Raw genomic sequence first — 19973 nt, 5'->3', positions numbered from 1 at the left:
ATACTAAAAAATTAGCAAGGGTATTCCTCACATTCTTGGTACCCTCTTAAATATCCACTTCTTTGAACTTCTAAAAAAATTTCTTGACCTCATATGACTATGATATTGTTTGAATGAGTTAATTACACTTTGGAGATGTTCAATTGATGCCCAGAAAAATCGAAATCGAAAAATATTTAAAAATTAGCAAGGGTACGAAAAATATAAGGAATCCTTACATTCGTTGTATCCTCCCAAATCTCCACTTCTTTGAACTTATGAAAAATAAAATAAAATTGGACCTGATATGGGTTACTATTCGAATAGGTTAATTATACTTAGAAAGTGTTCAATTAATGCTTGTAAAAATTGAAATAGAAAAATATAGCAATGGTACAAAGACATTCTTCGTACGTTCCGAATCTCCACTTCTTTAAACTTCTATTTTTTTTTTTAACCTCATATGGCTTAGCATTGACATTATTTAAATAGGTTAATTACATTTAAGGGAAGAGGGCGAGGGGGGTGGGGGGTTTCAATTGATGCCAAGAAAAATCAAAATCGAAAAATACCAAAAAATTAGAAATCCTCACATTCTTCATACCTTCTCGAATCCCCACTTCTTTAAACTTCTAGAAATTTTTTTGGACTTCATATGACTTGAATTTTGTTTAAATAGGCTAATTAGATTATGAAGTGTTCAATTGATGTCCGAAAAAATAGAAATAGAAAAATACTAAAAAATTAATAAGGTTATGAAGAATGTGATGAATCCTTATATTCTTTGTATTATCCTGAATCTCCAATTCTTTGAACTTCTAAAAAAAAAAAATTAGACTTCATATGACTTAGACATTATTTAAATATGTTAATTGCGTTTAGAGGTGTTCAATCAATGTATGAAAAAATCGAAATTGAAAAATACTACAAGTGTGTGGAATTTCATATTGTTACTAATTATATTATCTTTTTGTATATTTAATATTTCAACCAATATTTTATGTAATTAAATTTAAATTATAAGAAATAATTTATTAATATACTTTTCAATTAATAATTAGTATATAATTAATGTAATTTTTAAATAATGGATACTTATTTCAATTTTTTATAAATGCCTATTTACAATTATTTATTTTTTTCACTTCATAAACCAATTATATTGTTTTTCACACTTTCAATATTCATCCAAGCAAATAATTTCAAAATAAAATAAAATAAATTAACTAACTCTCAATATATAAATTATATCACCAAATTATTTTTTTTTACAATATTTAGTTTATTTTAAATTTATTTATTTTTTTCTTCACCTTTTCTGGTTATGACTTTATTTTACAAAATAAAATAAATTCTAATTTCTCTTTAACAAAATTTATATTTTTACAGATTATTTAATATTTCCAATTTTTATAAAATAATTCCTCAAATTACATAATTGGATGTTGTAAAGAGCTAAAAATTTTGTTTGGCATTGGATTATTATTTTTTTTGGATGGTGGTTGACCGATTGGTAACTTACCGAGCAAGTTTTTATTCAACTAATCTCGACATGTGGCATCTTGCCATTGGTGCAAGATTGAGGATTTGGTACTGAAAAGGATATTTTGGTACCAACCCTACTAATTTATTGGAAACTTATCTATCGATATGTCTGATCTACGTGAAAAAGGTTGACAATTTTCAACTTGCACTAAACTTGTAGAAAACTTAGGTTCCATTATAATTTATGAGTTTTCAGATCAAAGAAGACTTATAATAAATTTTTTGAATAAATAAAATACCTTAAAATACACCAGTCATATTAAAAAATAAAATTTTAAATATTGAAGTTTCATCTACAAACAATTCCTACTTTTTATTTTTAAAAATAATTTTTTTATATAAAATATAGAAACTCTTGTATAAAAAATTTATACTTGTCTTATACCTTTAAACAAATTTAAAATTTAAGGTTATATATATATTTTTCTAATATCTTTATTTTTTTAATCTATTTTTTAAAATTATTAATTTTTAATCTAAACCTTTAAAAATTCTTATATTTTATATCAAATTTGTTACTATTTTTTATTTTTAAAAATAGAAAATAAGTGTATTTATTTAAAAAAAATTATTATGAGTCTCCTTGATGTGAAAACTCATGAATTATAATAGGATCAAAGTTTCCAATGTGTCGGGTGAAAGTTGAAAATTATCGATTTGACTTTAAGTTGAGTTTGATAAATAAGTTTCTGATAAATATTTTTATTTTAAAATATTTTTACTATGGTTTTTCTATATTTTAACTAAAAAATAATTAACACAATTTAAAATTAATAAGTTCAACTCTATCCCATGGCACACTTAATCAAAGTTTGACCCATTCAGCTTAGATAGATTATGCCGTCACAAATGTAAAATGATGAAAAAAATATTTGAAGGAATATAAGATTTCTCCTCTATAACGTGGTCACTCTTCGTTTTCTCTTACTGTCCCACACTGAATGCGCATTAATGAAGTTTGCCAATTCACACGCTCAAAATGGGAATAAAAGATTTCTCCTCTCTATTTTCTTTCAAGACTTTTTGGCTGTCCCACATCGAATGTGCATTAAGTAGTGGCCTAGCGGGTAGTTTTCATTCACGCGCTCAAAATGGATAACGACGCTGAAATATCTCGGTTACCCGGAATGGAATAACCACAGCAATTATTGAACCTCGCCACTAAGAATAATGTTAAATTGAATATAACGGTTAGGCACTATGATTTAAATTGTAAGGAATATAATCTTGAGCGTTACACAAGCTAAGTCTACTAAAATGATGAAAAAGAGATTAGGTAGATGAAAGAAAATGGCGTAACAAGAATAATGAAAATTAAAATTTTATTATAATGTTTAATTATTATGGTGAAATAATAAAAGAAACTAATGAAAAAAAACAAAAACAAAAAAAAGATGGGAGATAAGTTCAAATAAATAAGAAAAATATGATATTTTTTTCTTCTAAGATTGTGTTTGAGTATGAAAAATATTAATATAAAAAGGGAAAAAATTAAAATTCTCTTTTTTTAATGAGTAAAATATCAACATAAATTTTTTTAAAAATAATTTTTTCATTAACTTATGGTGTTTATTTTTTGATCAAATATAAAAATTTAAAATATTTAATTTTTTTCTATTCAATTGAAAATAAATATAATTAAAAGTTAACTTGTTATCAATAATATTAAATTGTGAAGTCTCAATATTTTTGTTGTGCTTTGTGTTATTATATTTTATAAATATAAAAATCGCATTGATTTTTAAAATTGTGTTAAAAATTATATATCTATATATATATATATATATATATATATATTATTTGGTTTGTCCTTTTTCTTGGAAGGATACTCTGAAATGATAATTAAAAATAAAGATAAAAAGCCTGTCCGTATCATAGGAGATCAAATTCATTCACATTTAGTACTAAAAAAATAAACAATTTTTCCAAATGAAATTAAAGAATAAAATAAAAAGCGTCCAATGATATGGAATTGGTCGTAAGAGGTGGGCTACCAAAAAAACTAGATAAATTAACGAAATTGCCATTGAAGTCTCCACTCTTTATGATTCTTACCTGAGGTCTTTAAAAAGGAGCAAAAAAAAGGGAAATCATTACCAACCACCCTCTTTCATATTTGGAGGTCCAAATTAGAAAGTCCTGGAGTGAAAGCCAGCACTCGGCAGCCGTCAGTTGAAGTGGTGACTGGTCAGTAGTATATTTTTAATTTGTCTATTATTGTCTGTTTCTCATCGCTGGATATTCTCTCCGGTCTCGTGTCAATTTGAAGATTGAGGTCGGTTCTGGGAACAGCCTCATAGAGATTTTGTTTGATACAGTGTGGGAGAGAGGATGATGGCTGGTGAGACGAGAGGGAAGCCAATTCGATGCAGAGGTAAGTCTCTCAAATCTTTCTTGTTGTTGGGAAACTCTTTGTTTTGGTGAAATTGTGAAGTGGGTCTGTGTGTACTTTTTGTTGTGTGTAGCTGCGGTTTGTTGGAAGGCAGGGGAGCCGCTGGTGATGGAGGAGGTGATGGTGGCTCCGCCATTGGCCGGAGAAGTTCGGATTCGAATCATCTGCACGTCTCTCTGCTACAGCGACATCACCTTCTGGAAATTAAAGGTCAGGTTTACGTTCACATTATGATCTTCTGGATGAAGATGAAGAAATTTTGGATGTTTGCTTGCTTGGTCGTGGATTGTGATTGATTTCTGTATGCAGGACCCTCCGGGATGCTTTCCGAGAATACTAGGCCATGAAGCTGTGGGGTAACTTCAAATTCTGCCCTTGGATTTTGGTGGTTTTTTGGAATGATTTAGAGTGGGATTTTCAATGCGGTTGCATTTCTTGTGAAAATAAAAAAATAAAAATCCCCATTTGACTTGATTTTATCTTTATCATCTGCTGGTGTTTTTTATTAAGAAGCCATTCTTTTCACATTCGATCCTTCCAGTTGTTTTTCCTTATTCAAATTTTCACATTTGATCTTAAATGGCGTTTCTCCTGGTTGTATCTGTTATCATGTTTGTGCGCATTCATTGTCATTTGTTGTTTATGAATTGTAGGGTTGTTGAGAGCGTGGGGGAGAATGTGAGTGAAGTAACCGAAGGAGATATTGTGCTTCCAATATTCATGCCAGATTGCGGAGAATGCACAGATTGCAGATCGGAGAAGAGCAACCTATGTTCAAAATTCCCATTTAAAGTCTCACCTTGGATGCCTAGATATGAAAGCAGCAGATTCACAGACCTTAAGGGAGAGGTTCTCTACCATTTTCTATTTGTCTCAAGTTTTAGTGAGTACACAGTGGTAGATATCGCCAACATTACAAAAATTGACCCCAATATCCCGCCAAACAGGGCATGCCTCTTCAGCTGTGGAGTGTCAACAGGTAAAAAGGCTTCAATTTTGTTTTCTTTGGATGACATTATGTAATCTGATGTGACAGAAATTTCAGTCAATAACATATTCAACTGTTTCCATAGCTACTCTAATCTTCTTTTTTTTGCTTTTTCCTTTAGATTGATATGGATTGTTGGCCTATACAATAGCTTAAATCTTTGGGTTAATTTGTGGTTCAACTTAGTCCAAGAACTTCACTAGAAATCTTGACTTCAAGTCTCTCTGTTTATTATTGGCTCATTTTTAAGATTAAATAGTCAAGAGAATCCCATATCATTTTGTTGTCTATGAGCTTATGTGTTCACATGGCCTCATAGAATGACAAGGCTTCCCTTTTTCCCCTCATTTTGGTTGGCCCAAGACTACCATCCCTTCTCTGCTACAGATTCTGATGGGAGTCTTTAAGTATAAGCCTTGTATTAGAATTGTTAATCATAAAGGTTTTATAAACTGATTCAATCTTATAAAGTGGGTGTTATTCGGCCAGCTTCTGTGTTGAGTTTGTGAAGAAAGAAAAAAAAGCAACACTGACCACAGCTTGGGTTTTCAGGGGTTGGTGCTGCATGGAAAACAGCAAATGTGGAAAAGGGATCCACTGTTGCTATATTTGGGCTAGGGGCGATTGGATTAGCAGTATGATCTTGCTGCAATTAGTACATCTTCTTGTTCTTCTTTCTCATACTGATATATATAAGTTTCTGAGAGAGCCTCACAGCTATCATTTGGTGGAATAGGTAGCAGAGGGAGCAAGACTATGTGGCGCTTCTAGAATTATTGGTGTGGATTTGAACCCAGATAAATTTGAAATTGGTAAATACAGCTTTCTAACGTTTTATTTACTTGTTTGTGTGATTAGGAAACTTGAGAATTTTCTCAATAACTTCCTCTGTTTGAATGCATTAGCAAAAAGGCTGATGGATGTCTTTAAGTATTGACAATTTTAGTTCACATGCTGACCATGAGATTGGTTTGCATGGACTTTGGTTGATGTTATATTATTTGTTAATGCAGGGAAGAAATTCGGAGTCACAGACTTTGTCAACTCTGGAAACTGTGGGAATAAACCAGTGAAACAGGTTTTTTCCTCTAACCCATGCACTCAATATATCTATAGTTCTATTCTTTGGTCTATATTCTCCCACAGGCTTGAGCGAGTGGATTTAATGGATTTATTAGCTAACCCAACAAATAATTGAGTATCAAACTGCCATTATAGATGCTTTTATGATGCTGAACATTTTTACGCGCATGAGGGTTTAAGTATGTGGTTTTGGAATTCATTTTTCTGAGATCCATGAGATCATGGTTTTTTATCTTGCTAGAAGGGGCTTTTGGTTTAAGTGTGAGAATGTTCTTCATGGGATATGTTCAATCACCAAGTTGCTTAATGGATTGATGGTACAGGCAGTGATTTCCGACGCATATTAGAAATTGAGAGTGGAGAATTTTGCTTATGTGGGAGATGGTTTGGGTGGAGAGCAGAATTGACAGATTATCACGGTCGGTGGTAGGGCAGATTATTTGGAATGATAACATAACAGATGAATTATTGGTTTTTGGTTGCTTTGGTCCTGGTGAACAGGTGATTATGGAGATGACTGATGGAGGGGCAGACTACTGCTTTGAATGTGTTGGTGCAGCATCCTTAGTGCATGAAGCATTTGCTTGCTGCCGAAAGGTCTGTGTCCTTCTCTCCCTCTCTCTCTGACCCGCACACACCACACAGCATAGGGGAAATTTCAAAGTTAAGATCTTTCTCTTTGTGTAACTTCAGGGTTGGGGAAAGACAATTGTGCTAGGAGTGGACAGGCCGGGTTCGATGTTGAGCTTTCTTTCTTTTGACATCCTTCACTCTGGGAAAAGCCTAATGGGAAGTCTGTATGGAGGTGTCAAACCCAAATCTGATATTCCGATTCTTTTAAAACGCTACATGGACAAGGTAATAGAATCAGTATTCCTTTCTTCTCTCTTTCTTTTATGGGAATACATAGAATTAAGATATCATGAATTGAGAAGCTTAAATTATTGAGAAAAGAAGAAAATAAGTGCCTATCTGGAATAGAAAAAAAGAAGCTACATGTTGATGGTAATTAGCTTACTGGGTAGTTCTAAATTCTTTTATGTGGTTTTTCTGTTGTGACCATCCATCCAGTTACAATATAGTCAATTTAGGCCTATGATCATCATATTGGCTTACATTTGACCTATTTTCTGAGGTGGAATTTTAAGATATTATGCATGCAACTGTTCCCTTTCTAAATATTATTTGTTGTTTTTTGTTTTCAGGAATTGGATGTGGATAAGTTTGTCACGCATGAGATGAGGTTTGAAGACATCAACAAAGCATTTGATCTACTCATTCAAGGGAAAAGCCTCCGATGTGTGCTTTGGATGGACAAATGAGTGAGATCCTCCCACGAATCTTGCCTCTTCAATGGCAGCTCTTGTTTTATGCTGTATTGGAACTCATTATATACAAACATTTTAGTCCTTTTGGTATAGATGTATCCATTATGAATCTATATGTTGAAGGATGAACTGCTCTTATTTTTCTGTGTTCAAAGGACATGTGCCTAATAAACTCAGTGAGTTCCTCTTTATGACACTGAAAATGCACTAGAGGCACCGGTAAAATATTCTGTTGGGGATTCCTTTGTTTTCTTTGATGATCCAAAGTGCCTTAGCCGGTAAACCCCAGAGACAGCATCCTCTGGCACTTCCCATTCAATGGTTGCTAGGCCATAGAAGGTACCACTTTCTACTTTCCACTTGAAATACAAGCAGAAATCATCATCATCATAGGCCGGAACCCACCGTTCCCCTTGAAGCATCTCTACCACTGCAAATGTGCCTTCTGTCAATAGGTCATATCTAGGGTTTGCGCTCCAAAATGTGGCACTTGGCCTTTCTACCTTTTGGAATGAGCCGCGTTTTGGTATAGTTATGTCTTGTTTTACATCACCAAAATTTTTGCCAGGGGGAGGTGAGTCACCAGTAGGGTCAATTAAGTAGCTTTGTTGAACAGAAGAAAGATCTGGTGGTGGTGGGCCTTTGATCATGTTTTCTCCCTTTGCCATTGCTTCGGCTAATTTCTTAAATTCCTGGATGTATGCTGATAATGTATGTGGACCATAAAGTGTTGAAGAAGCCTGTGCAATTCATTATGTACTAGCAAGTATTAGTAAGCAACTAAGTAGTGATGAATTAGTGAGTTCTCAATGAAAATTTAAACCCCATAGAATCCCATGACGATGATCCTATGGATCCATCTAGAGAAAACTAAAGCCCCTTGCAGAACCCCAAGGATATGATTTCTGTTTATGCCAAAAAGATAGTTGATGTGATCTCTTTATTCTTCTATGCATGATATCTTGTAATATGAATCCAGTTAGTGAGCAACTACTAATTGAGTTTCTAGTATAATACATTGCAAGTATGATAGCATATACCTCATATCGTTGTTGCTTGTATTCTTCAAAAGTTGCAATATATTGCGAGTAAGTGTTTGTGAGACCTGCTATTACAATATGGGTGTCATCATCAAATTCCCCATTTCCATTACTTACAAGCGTCTCCTTAACTGCCTCCCTTAGTCTCCGCCCTGCCATTGTTGTGAACTCTGCAAATTAATACCAAAAATTTTAGAGGTTATTCGTGATAAGCGAATCCTCAAATTGATGCTGGCATGAGTAGGGTAACTTTTCTCAAGGATTATGCCATGTAATGATATCTACAAAGAGCATTTAGGGGATGAAAGAATGTGTAATTTGAATCGTGAGAGTCGATGGCAAGGAAAACAAACCTCCTGGCACAGAAAGGATGACCAGTTTCCCTAACCTGAGTATTTGAATGGGAAGTATGGCTGGCTGCATTTATGTTCACATGAACAAATTAGTATCAACAATACCACATAGTAAATCATTGTGGATAATCTGGTCTACAAGCACATGCCCGTGATTAGAAGTTGTAGGCACTGATATCTTTGTGCTTTCTTGTCTCTTAGATCATCTGTACTCATCTTGTTTCTTTCGACAATCAGATATTGATATTTGTGTTCTAAGCAAATAGAATAGATATTTTATGGTTAAGGAATAAGGAGAATGATGAAGGGGTCTTACTGCCCAGGCATAGGGTTTGAACATTTCACCAGTATCAAGCAAAATAGGCTTGGGCTGTTGACAGTCCTCTTGGTACTTGCTGGGTTTTTTCAGGGAGTCTCTTAACCTCTTCCACTCCTCACTGATCTGCATACATATGACACATCTCATCAGAGACTCAATAACCATGACACCCAGAGTGGAAGTCTCATGGGCCTTCTGGCCCCAAAAAACTCTGCCAACCTCTGTATCTCCTTGTTGAAATCCAGGGAAACCTGGTCCATCTGTAGTTCCAGCGGCAAAACCTGGGCCAAGCGCTGCAGGGCATGTCCTGACCACATTGTTTCCATCTAACTCCACCTCAATATCTGTAAAATTCAGATACGTATGGCGATAGTCGACCTTCCCTGTCAATTCCTCTTTAGCATACTTGAATAGATCCACTGCCGTTTGGAACTGTCTCTCCCCTATGATCTTTGTGCTCAGTATTTCATCAGGGTATCTGTTGTGCAGAATCACAATTCCCAAGCCCACGTTATTCAGAGTATAAGCATAGTTTTAAGAAGAGGCACAAGCTCATCTAAGAGAAAGTGTTACTACTACCCTGGTCCACGCCCCAGACAAAGCTGGTTATTGCCATGGCATGAGGAGTGATTGAAATCACAAGGCAATCCAGTGTCATTGCAGAATGTGCCAAGCACGTTTGGAGTCACATCTCCAACATTGGATTGGCAAAACGCTCCCACAAATCGGGAGTTATCATTCTTCCTAACTTTGAAGCTTTGGCTGGTTGTTTTCCCACAACTTGTCCCTCCTGTGGCGTTGATTTCCTTGGCCTTTTGAATCAGTCTGCTATCTGCTATATTTCACAGAAAAACCAAGGATGAAGGATCAGCTCAAGCCACAAGAATGTCCCTGATCATGACAACTTAATAGTGGAAAGATTGTCTACATAATGTAGCAGATGTGTTGGCAATGACTTTGGAGGATGATTTGGTGGTGAAAGTGAACCAATCCTCGAAGAATCTAGCAGCAGCACCCTTGTTGTCTCCACTGATAAGCCTGTTGTCTTTGCTCATAGAGGTACCATGTGTTGCAAACCAGCTGAATGCTCCAATGCTCTTCCCGCTCTCCCCATTGATGAACTTCAAAAGGGTCATTTCGGTATCAACATCAGTTGAATATCGTGCTCTCTCGTCTGCTGGGTTGACAAGGTAAGCACTTGGACTCCTGCTAATTCCTGCATTCTCTACATCCCCTACAAAAGTACTTGCCTTCAGTTAAATGATCATCAACCAGTACTCTTTGTGTTTACACATACTATGAAAAAACTCACCCTTGTTGATGAAAACTGAACCAGGCTTGAGGTTTTCATGAGCCTGAACTATACTCAGCTCAACTGCAGTGACAATGGCATCAAAAGACTGAGGGACAAAGCCTGCAGTAGTTATAGAGTAAACATAATACTGCAAATAGCCCCCTGGCCCTGCATGAGTATGAGTGCCACTGATTGCCAAATTATCTTCATTGTACAAATTCCCATACCTTTAACAGAAAAACACAACATTTCACATCCATTAATCAAAGGGTTTATCCGTTTTACAGCATTGAATTTATGCTAAGTACCTTGATTTGAGTCTCTCAAGTACTTTGATCGTAACAAGCTGTGAAGCCATTCCAGCATCAAGATTTACAAAAGCAAACCTGACCCCCTGGGGACCCTCAGCCACAATGAAGGCCCTCGCCCTTAGCCGGAAATGGATCCCAGCGGAGTTTTGCCCAATGTTGGCATACCCCATCATGTTCACATCTGCAGCTGGACCGGTCATGTCGTAGCTCCCGATGCCTATCAGGTAGCCTCCATAGGTGGCATGAGTGAGGCCTAGAGTGATGAAAATCAGTGGCAGGAGTTGTGGGCATGATTGTTGTTTGGCTATCATCATCTCTATTGTTGATTAAGGTGTTTGATTAAAGGTATGGTGATATATACAGCTATGATGAGCTTGGAATTTCTTGAAGTTTATGACAGTGTTGTTTGTAATATAAACAGGGACTCTCAATCAGTGACATTGTTTTGTTTGGTTGCAGGGAGGGAGTTGGCACAAAGGCATCTCTTCTTGGGTTACTCCGATTGTTTGTTCTCGACGATGCTCGCTTTTTGTCCCTTGTGTCTTAAGTTAAATTTCTCATTAACTTATAGATGCATTTAAAAATCACGAGAAACTCTTGTGATTAGAGCACATAATATCGACGTGATTGAAAGTAAGTTCTTATATTATTTGTCATAACCCCCTATAAATATAATTTTTTTTCTTTTTTTGTTTGTTTTTTAAAGTCTATATTAGTTCTCGTAATTTTAAAAAACATTTACACAAACTTAATTATTGATACAAATATCATGTGAAATGGTTACTAACATTTATAAGGCGATTCATTAATTTGGTAGACATGTTTAAAATAGTAATAGGTAATGAATATAATACTTATAATATTAGAAGGCATATGGTTTTAAAATAAACAATATATATATCAATAGGTATTTAAATTACAAGAAAAAATTTAATTACGTAATATTACGCTCCTTTCACGATATTTTCATAAGTGGCAATAAGTGTAATATGGGATGTGTGAGTTCTCCTATAAAAATAAGTGAGACCATTAGAGTGTGACGGTTGGTTAGATCAATGTCCCCTAGCGATCAAATTAGTCATGGTGTCTTAGGAGAAGCAAAGTGATAACCAATAAAAACAATGAACGATATACTAAGATTACCCCTTAGTGTAGGGCTTTTACGGGTTTATAAAGGGTTTACCCTTACCTACGCATCTCAAATTGTCCTTTCTTAATATATGTCTTTCGTGACATGACCCAAGTCATGGAGGACGCTTTTGTCACTTCCATCAAAAACCATATAATATAGGAAAATTGACATTTAAGTTCACGGTGGAAATAACATTGCTAGAACAAGAAGAGAAAATGGAAAGAAAGTGGTGTATGGAAGAAGCTAAAAACCAAAAAAGAAAAAGATTTGTTCATCACGTAGAGTCACATGGATGAGGAGAACTAATTTGACAATTATTTTCAAACCGAACCAGGGTGGCCTAATTTTTCTCCTTTGGAGCAATTTCAAGATCCCTTCCCTAGCCTTTTTCCTCTTCATCTGATATTTCCCATGATCCACTTCCCAACCCCTTCAAGCCAAATTGGTCCTTGTCAAATTCTAAACATTAAAAAAATAAAAATAAATGAATAAATATATAAAAATTGTGGATATTTTGAAAGAGCCAAACAGGTAAACATCGATGCGGGAAAAAAAAAAATTAAATTCAAAATCTACCCTACTGGTTGAGCACGCCTTTGAAATATGGTTTTGATAAGTAGTTGAAAAGATCGACTCAGCAAGACTCATCACCAATGAATGAAGGCTCTTCGGATACCCATTAATATATCACCATTTTCTTCCTCCTTGGTCCCTCAGATGTGGCCACCCACTAGTGGTGGGTAGAAGAAACTGAGGTTGTTGATTGCTAGCCAGTCTTACTACCGAAAGGAAGAAAAAGAAAGGTTATGATGATGCACATCACCCATCTTCAACCCCACTGGACTGGACTGGTGTGTGGGCCTTTTGTATTGGAGGAAAAAGAAAAGACATAGAATAAGATGTAGCAACTTCAAACTTGGAGATCAAGTCTTTTTAGCCACTATATTTTAATATCCCACTTGCAAATTCATTGATTAAATGGGCAATTGTGGTGGATAGTCTTCCGTTTTTAAATTCATGGAGAAGCTTAAAAATAAAGTTAAATCTTAATTCTAAAAAAGCAAAACTTGTATACTAAGCTCTTAATTCAATTAATCAAATAAAAATATAATAGGCCATTTTTACATGATTTTTTAATCTCATTTTGATTTTCTTTTTCTTTTTTATATGAGAATTAAATAATTTAAAATAATTACTTTTAATTATATTTTACTTTTTTATAATAAATCAAATTTTTTTAAAAAAATCAATCATTGCTCCGACCAATATAGCATAATATTTTTTCTTCCTTCTTTCTTTTCAATTATGGTGATGAGATATTGACAGACACCTGGCATAACAATTAAATGAATAAGCCATAGAATACAAGCATGTATTGAGTCATTGGGTAGAATAAAGCTTTCGAGGTGTGAATTATGAATTTATGAGGTCCCAAGCAACTCTCAATTATGGGAATTGCCTTGGTGATGTCTAGTTGATTGCTGGGACCATAGCCTTTCTATCTACCAAGAGGCTGCCTTTCCAAATCTGTGTAACAAAAAATTTTTAATTAATTAATGGTTAATTGCTAAATAAATTAAGCTACTATGGGCCGTTAATACATTTAAAATTATAATATTAAAAAATCATTTAAAGTACTGATTTTAAAAAACATTTTTAGATTTTTCAACACCTGAATTATTAAAATTTTTCTAAATTTCTTTAATATTAAGCAAGTTACTCCACCAAGATAAGATAGAATCCGTCAAGGTCATTCTCAACAGCATTAACTAGTTATATGCAAATGACAGCCAAAGAAGGAATCGAGTCACTAAAGAAGACTTGAACTGATGTTCCAGATCATTACGAATCCCAAATTATTAAAATTACCATAAAAAAAAAATCTCTTATAGACTTTTATAATATTTTTAAGAAAAACATTTTATAAATGATTTTGTTAAAAACTTTTCTTAAAAGAATAGATATATTAAAAATACTTCGATCAAATAACATTTGAAATCAAACTTAGCCTTTTGATTGTGTTTGGATAATTTTTTGGTTTGAAACATCATAAATAGATTTCTATCTAATTAAAATAAATTATTTAAAATATTAAAGTGTGCTTTTTATTAGTAAATAAAATTCAATTATATGTAACTCATACTTCCTCTACTTTCGAATAATAAAATCCAACATGGTAAAATTATTTTTATAATATTTTTCTAGAACCAAACATCACCTTCAAGGTGTTAAAAACCCTTTCCATATTTTATACAATTGAATCAAGGGTTGGGCATAATAATTATTCTCAGTTATTTATACAAACAACATTTGTGCTTGTAGCTCTCAACAAGGCTTCAGATATGATAGAATAAGCTTAGCCGTATCATATTCTTAGCTACGTTACTTATAATATTTAGAATATGATCAAGAAGATAAGTGGCTTTCGGTTGCATCCTTGACATTGTCCAAGCAATGTATGTACAAAGCTAGAAACCAAACCCATAAAGCAACACTAGCTTTCTATTTTTTCTTTTTCTTTTTTCCACAAAGAAATTAAATCCAAACAAAGCAGGTAATTAACAAATACATTAATACCGTGAAAATCACAAAATAACACGAGGAAATTACAATATAGAATATAGATCCTCCGAAACAAACTTACATATGAGCACATAGGTAAAAATAAAATAAAATAAAATAAAATAAAATAAAACAAAACAAAACAAAACATCATCCTGTGATCAAACAAACCGCACAATCCACGATAAACATTGGTTTTTTTTTCTATGGGCTTATTCACAATCCTTCTCTTTCTCTTTCTTCTCTTCTTCGGTCTTGGGGTGGTATCCAGGAAGCTTTTCCTTGATCTTCTCCAATATTCCCTTCTTCTCCTTTACCTCGCCTTCGTATGTCTCTGAGGGGGAGCACTCTGCCGGAGGTGGTGGCGGAGGAGGAACCTCTTCTGCCTTCTTGTGCTGTCCTGGCAGTTTCTCCTTGATCTTGTCTAAGAAGCCCTTCTTCTCCTCCGGCTGTGGTGGAACTACTTCATCACACTTCTCCTGTGGTGGAACTACTTCATCACACTTCTCCACCGGCACACAAGTGTCCTCCTCCTTTTTCTTCTTGTCCTTCTTTTTCTTCTTCTTCTTTTCTCCTCCCTCTCCTTCCTCCTCGCTCGACTGCAAGTTTTTTAAACGTGAGGGCAGATTAGTCATTGAAGTCTAAGGATTTATACGTGGAGCGGGGAGATCACCCCCCAGCTATCAGGGAACGACAAAATTACTATTTAATCCTTCCCTCCATTAAGCCTGTAAACAAACGAGGAAAAAAAAAAAAAAAACATTGATATAAGATAAAAACTCACAGAGCTGGAGCTGCTATCAGATCGGCGGAGCTTCTCCAAGAGTCCATGCTTCTTCTCCTCCTCCTCCTCCACCTTTGGTTCAGGCTCGGAAATGGTAACCTTCTCAAAGTCGGTAACAATCACCTCCTCCTGTGGCTTCTCCTCCTCTTTCTTCCCCAAGAAATCGAATATCCCACGATCCTTGGTCTCGACGGCAGCCTCCTCTGCCACCACAGTGGTCTCACACTCATGGGTTTTGGGATGGTGGTGCTCTTCTTCCATGATGATCAAGTATCAAACCAAGCTGTACAACAGATTTGAAGCCTTCAGAAAAATGCAATCAGAGCAGCGTCTAGAACTCGATGATGGCTTGGTTGTAAGAGTGTTTCGATTTTATAGGCTTACAGTACAGTGTACGCGGATCTGACGCGATTAAGAATATAAACCAAGGGGTGGCCAATCGATAGCTGCGTGCGTAACGGACGAGTGCATTTAACAAAACCTAAAATGAGAACTCAACTCTCGAACGTACATATTTGGAGACTACTCGCTACAAGAAGATAACCCGTGTGATATTTGACACGTGTCTAATAGATCTGGCGAGTGGAGTTGCGGATTCGTTAAGGGGAATTTGAAGTCAAAAGAGAAAAGGAAGAAAGGAGAAAAGCGGGAGAGGGACACGGTGCGCTGTAGTTGCTTGCCGACGCCAATAGAATATGTGCCACGTGTACGGGCGACATGGGAGGGCGTCCATGTGGGGTCCAGGAAATGTCGGCCTCGATAGGATAAATGTGGAAGGTCGGTGTGGGACAGTGACACGTGGCAGTTGCGTGATGAAGAAGGAGGGGAGTTTCGAGATTTGTGAATGGGTTTAGTGTATAGCCTTGATGGCGCACAGTAGGGCGGTAGAGCCCCATGTGGGCTCAATTGGGCCGATTATGAAATTGAAATTGGGCTGACGTGGGCCTTGTCTCTTTCCCAAGATACGTGTGCTGGGGCGGGCCTTATGGTGGACAAGTGGCGGCCTGATGTTGCCATTGTTTAATTATCGGGTTCACGGCTCTGACCCTTGCACCTGCACCTGCACGTGACCAGTTCCTATTGGTCCACCACCTCCTTCGTTCCTTTATCATTGATAGATCAATAGGAAGGTACTAATTTTTTTCCTTTTTCTAATTATTAAACTTGAAATACAAGACTATTTTTAAAAAGAAAAAAGTTGAATAGGAATGGCGTATTAAAATTGAGGACATCTCTTTGAATGATTTTTGCCATCCACGTGTTTTAAATAAACAATTATCACTTATTTTATTAATTTTCTGCATTTGAGGGTTTTTAAAAATTTAAATAACAATATTTTCTTTTTTTATCACTTTATTTAATTAAACTTGATGGGGGTGATTATTGGATGAAAAATTCTTTTAAATCCATCATTGAACTTAATTCTTTCAACTAACCTATAAAAATGAAACCCCAAGAAGAGAAGTTGAAGAAATAAAAGTATGTTTGAATGTTTGGTTGTGTGCATGCTTTAGATTTTGATGTCTAAATTATATACAATATACTTTAATAAATATTATTAGTAATCTTCACCAAACTTTCTTACCTACACAAAATACTTCATCTTTTTATGTAGATTTTTTTTGTTTTCTTACAACGTCAATATCAAACTTCATTTCCATCATTCATTATGACAAACATTCATTCTCTATATGGATATTTATCTCTCACAAACATAAAGTTTCGTTCTCTCAAAGGTTAATCATTTTACATTCTAAAAACCAAATTGAGGAATAGTTATTAACTTGCTAATTTACTTTGTTGTGTATAACTTTACCAAACTTTAAGAATACAATATGACTAGAAGTTGTTATATCTATTCTTAATAAAGGTCATGTCATACAGTAGGTGGGGTGTGTTTTTGGATGTAACCATCAATTAGTTGTTTTACTTTATCAATGGGGCTCTTGTCTGTCACTCACATCAAAAGGTAGTGCAAAATAATCTCACAAACTGTATATAATGCGGTGAAATAGTTTTGTGTAATAGGGTTTGTCTTCTTGTGATATGTTTTAATTATGATTTTTAACTATGATAGTGTTCGAACATGTTGTCATTATTCTTAACCTATGGTTAGAGGGTTTTGATATATTCGTATTTATAACACTCTTCCTATTATGTTTAGTTATAAACTCAATTTTGATGTAAAAATGTGATAATTTTGACTATGAATTGTTACATTTATTCATAATACAATATCTCGTGTTTTATGGTAGGTTATGTATTTCTCCATTTTAATCGTCTACTATTTGCTTTGCTTGGTTAGTTTCTCATTTATCATCCGTATGAATGGTAATTTAAGACAATTTTATGGAGTATCTACATAGGGCGAAATAGGTTTTTGTAATAAAGTTTTGTCTTCTTATAATAGACTTTTAATCATGATTTTTAGTCCTAATGATGATTGAGCATGTTACCTATTGTCCTTATTTAGAATGAGGGGATTTTGATGTGTTATTCTCTACAATCGTCCAATTGTGATTACTTTATTTGTTTTTTTTGTTGTATTATTAATTGGGTTATTTGCGATCTGTAAAAGTTTTAAGTCTGAAGATTTTTGAAAATACTTATAATTTAAAACTAGAATATATTGATTTATAAAATGAATTTCATATAAAAAATTTGGGGTATCATAATAATATTTAATGTTAGGCCATATTAATTCAAATGTCGATTTATGATGAAATTTCATTAATATCTTAACGAAAAAGGGTATTTGTTTGAAATAAGGGAAGATTCATTTTTTTTTTTTATAAGGAAGAAAATTTTATAAAGATGAGAAAGCAAGATTTTCATTTTTACTTGCACAAGGGTAAGTGATAGGGAGGAAGGAAAAATAAAGGTTAAAGGAGAAATCCCTCCTTCTTACTTGGAAAGTAGAAATGTTTAGCAATCACTAATGGCAATGATGCTCTCAACACTATTATAATGCCACTTGAAAATCCCTACAAAGTATTGATGGAAGCATGAAGAGACAAATATCATAATTATGCCATAAAACATAGAGGAAGCTAAGAAAAATGATATCATTTTGCAAAGGTCTCCCCTACAATGGACAATAATATTATGTTTTCCCAAAAGTCATGGCAAAGAATGAAATAATAATTTTGAAATTGAATAGCATTAAATTTTAAAGCATGTTTCAATGTAATTCTATCTTGGGATTCATTGGATCCCTGCTTTAAAAAGTTTTGTAGTTTTTTTTAAAAAATAAAAATTTATTATGAAAATATATTATCTTTTAGAAATTTGAAATATCTAAGAAATAATTAAAAATACGAGAATATATTTGGAACTTATATGTAATGCATATTTGTTTGAAGAATGAGTAAAAAAAAAAAAATCATTTTCATATTTGAGTTTTTAAATAGAATCTTAAAAATATTAAAAATTGATTTTTTTTTAATTGTTTTTGAAAACTTGCAAACATGCCATAAGTTCTCAAATGTGTATGAATGATTTTACTAAAAAATTTGATTGGAAAAAGTAGCTTTATAATAAAATAAAGATACTGCCTTTTTTGTTTTTTTTGAATTGTTTTATAACTTATGTAAGAAGCTCATCTCATATTTAGGCTCCATTTGAATTGATTTTAGAGAAGCTAAGGCCCTGTTTGGTAATTGCTTATTTATAAGTCACATTTCTTATAACTTAATACCTTAGTCACATTTATCGAATCTTGATCATATTTTTTTGTACTTAAATTATATTTTTCATATATTTTACTTATATATCATATCTTAGTCATATTTTTTTTATACCTTAGTCACATTCTTTATATTTAAATCATATTTTCCATTCCTTAATATCTTGATAACATTTTTCATGTATTTTAGTCACATACAGTGTTCTAGTCATATTTTTTATGCCCTACTCATATTTTTTATTCCTTGATACATTGATAACATTTTTCATATCTTGGTCATATTTTTCATGCCTGTGCTATTTTTTTCATTCCTTGATATCTAGGTCATATTTTTAAGTCACATTTTCCATACCTTATTACCTAAGTCACATTCTTCATACCTAGGTCACATTATTCATGCCATATCATCTAAGTTGCTTATATATATATACTTTAGCATCTAAGTAATGTTCTTTGTACTTGAGTCATATTATCAATATGTACCTTGAATCAATTTTTTCATACTTTAGTATCTAAGTCACATTTTTCATACCTAGATTATATTATTTGTATCTTGGTCAAAATACGAAGTCACATTCTTTGCACCTTAATGTTTAAATCACATTTTTCGGACGAAGGTTAAAAATTTCAACTTTAGTACCTAGGATTATCTTTTTTTATTAATTTTATTACATTTTTTGTCCCTTGGTACCTATATCACATTATTCATACCTTAGTACCAAGGTTACATTTTTCATTTTTTTAGTACTTAAGTTTATTTTTTCGTATCTTAGTACATAGGTCATCTATAGCGATGAGAGCTTGCGGTACCATCTCCTAGAAAGCAAAGGATCCTAGTAACAAAGACATACTGAGCATTAGCTCGAGATAGCTGTCACCGTAAGGTCTATTCATAAGGCTCATAACCCAATTGGAGAACACTTCCGGATCCGACGATTCACGGTCGGGAGTGCGGCGAGAAGACGGGTTTGATACGATTGACTGACTAGGAAGTGAACTTAACTCCCCCTTTGGAGACCCAGTTTACTGCCACATAAGGGCACATAGGTACTTGTATTTCTTGTATATATACTCTCAAGTAAACCCCAATTGAGATAATACAACTATACAGCCACCGTTTGTTTTTTCATGGTATCAGAGCTCTAGGATTCTAAACCTGCCGCTGTCATTGTTCTAGC

At 34.0% G+C, this 19973-nt stretch overlaps 3 protein-coding genes across 6 annotated transcripts; 1 reads left to right on the top strand and 2 right to left on the bottom strand.

The window, feature by feature from the left end:
- Window positions 1-3601: 3601 nt before the first annotated feature.
- LOC117907584 (alcohol dehydrogenase-like 7) lies at window positions 3602-7472 on the top strand. Of its 3 annotated transcripts, XM_034821173.1 has the most exons (11): window positions 3603-3711; window positions 3843-3898; window positions 3990-4126; window positions 4226-4272; window positions 4570-4895; window positions 5457-5539; window positions 5641-5716; window positions 5918-5982; window positions 6489-6584; window positions 6681-6845; window positions 7193-7472. In XM_034821173.1, the coding sequence occupies exons 2-11, from the start codon at window positions 3856-3858 to the stop codon at window positions 7307-7309; spliced, it is 1155 nt and encodes a 384-aa protein (XP_034677064.1). In that variant the 5' UTR covers window positions 3603-3711; window positions 3843-3855; the 3' UTR covers window positions 7310-7472. The 3 variants fall into 3 exon arrangements, with proteins under 3 accessions (XP_034677066.1, XP_034677064.1, XP_034677065.1); XM_034821174.1 differs by lacking the exon at window positions 3603-3711 and having other exon boundaries at window positions 3741-3898; XM_034821175.1 differs by lacking the exons at window positions 6681-6845; window positions 7193-7472 and having other exon boundaries at window positions 3602-3711; window positions 6311-6578.
- On the bottom strand, window positions 7381-10947 carry LOC117907583 (neutral ceramidase 2-like). 2 transcript variants are annotated; one of them, XM_034821170.1, is made up of 9 exons: window positions 10630-10947; window positions 10340-10548; window positions 9956-10261; window positions 9607-9862; window positions 9247-9505; window positions 9025-9150; window positions 8709-8772; window positions 8356-8525; window positions 7381-8055 (listed from the first exon to the last, which is right to left on the bottom strand). In XM_034821170.1, the coding sequence occupies exons 1-9, from the start codon at window positions 10944-10946 to the stop codon at window positions 7504-7506; spliced, it is 2259 nt and encodes a 752-aa protein (XP_034677061.1). In that variant the 5' UTR covers window position 10947; the 3' UTR covers window positions 7381-7503. The 2 variants fall into 2 exon arrangements, with proteins under 2 accessions (XP_034677061.1, XP_034677062.1); XM_034821171.1 differs by having other exon boundaries at window positions 9607-9859.
- A 3387-nt stretch (window positions 10948-14334) lies between these two features.
- On the bottom strand, window positions 14335-15478 carry LOC117907250 (dehydrin ERD14). The gene is made up of 2 exons (XM_034820726.1): window positions 15111-15478; window positions 14335-14925 (listed from the first exon to the last, which is right to left on the bottom strand). Exons 1-2 carry the CDS (start codon window positions 15369-15371, stop codon window positions 14539-14541), a joined length of 648 nt encoding a protein of 215 aa, XP_034676617.1. The 5' UTR covers window positions 15372-15478; the 3' UTR covers window positions 14335-14538.
- Between the last annotated feature and the right edge of the window lie 4495 nt (window positions 15479-19973).

The sequence above is a fragment of the Vitis riparia genome, chromosome 18, assembly GCF_004353265.1.
Source record: "Vitis riparia cultivar Riparia Gloire de Montpellier isolate 1030 chromosome 18, EGFV_Vit.rip_1.0, whole genome shotgun sequence".
NCBI lineage: Eukaryota > Viridiplantae > Streptophyta > Magnoliopsida > Vitales > Vitaceae > Vitis > Vitis riparia.
This window is presented reverse-complemented; position numbering and strand designations above follow the sequence as displayed.

Bases quoted from the DNA above. Each gene is read 5' to 3' on its own strand.
- LOC117907584 (XM_034821173.1), top strand. From the start codon at position 3,856: ATGATGGCTGGTGAGACGAGAGGGAAGCCAATTCGATGCAGAG. The intron at 4,127-4,225 runs GTCAGGTTTACG...TTCTGTATGCAG, and splicing joins TCACCTTCTGGAAATTAAAG to GACCCTCCGGGATGCTTTCC. The intron at 5,540-5,640 runs GTATGATCTTGC...TTGGTGGAATAG, and splicing joins TAGGGGCGATTGGATTAGCA to GTAGCAGAGGGAGCAAGACT.
- LOC117907583 (XM_034821170.1), bottom strand. From the start codon at position 10,946: ATGATGATAGCCAAACAACAATCATGCCCACAACTCCTGCCACTGATT. The intron at 9,506-9,606 runs GTAGTAGTAACA...TCTGCACAACAG, and splicing joins TGTCTGGGGCGTGGACCAGG to ATACCCTGATGAAATACTGA. The intron at 8,056-8,355 runs GTATATGCTATC...TGAATTGCACAG, and splicing joins ACAAGCAACAACGATATGAG to GCTTCTTCAACACTTTATGG.
- LOC117907250 (XM_034820726.1), bottom strand. From the start codon at position 15,371: ATGGAAGAAGAGCACCACCATCCCAAAACCCATGAGTGTGAGACCACT. The intron at 14,926-15,110 runs GTGAGTTTTTAT...AAAAACTTGCAG, and splicing joins CTGATAGCAGCTCCAGCTCT to TCGAGCGAGGAGGAAGGAGA.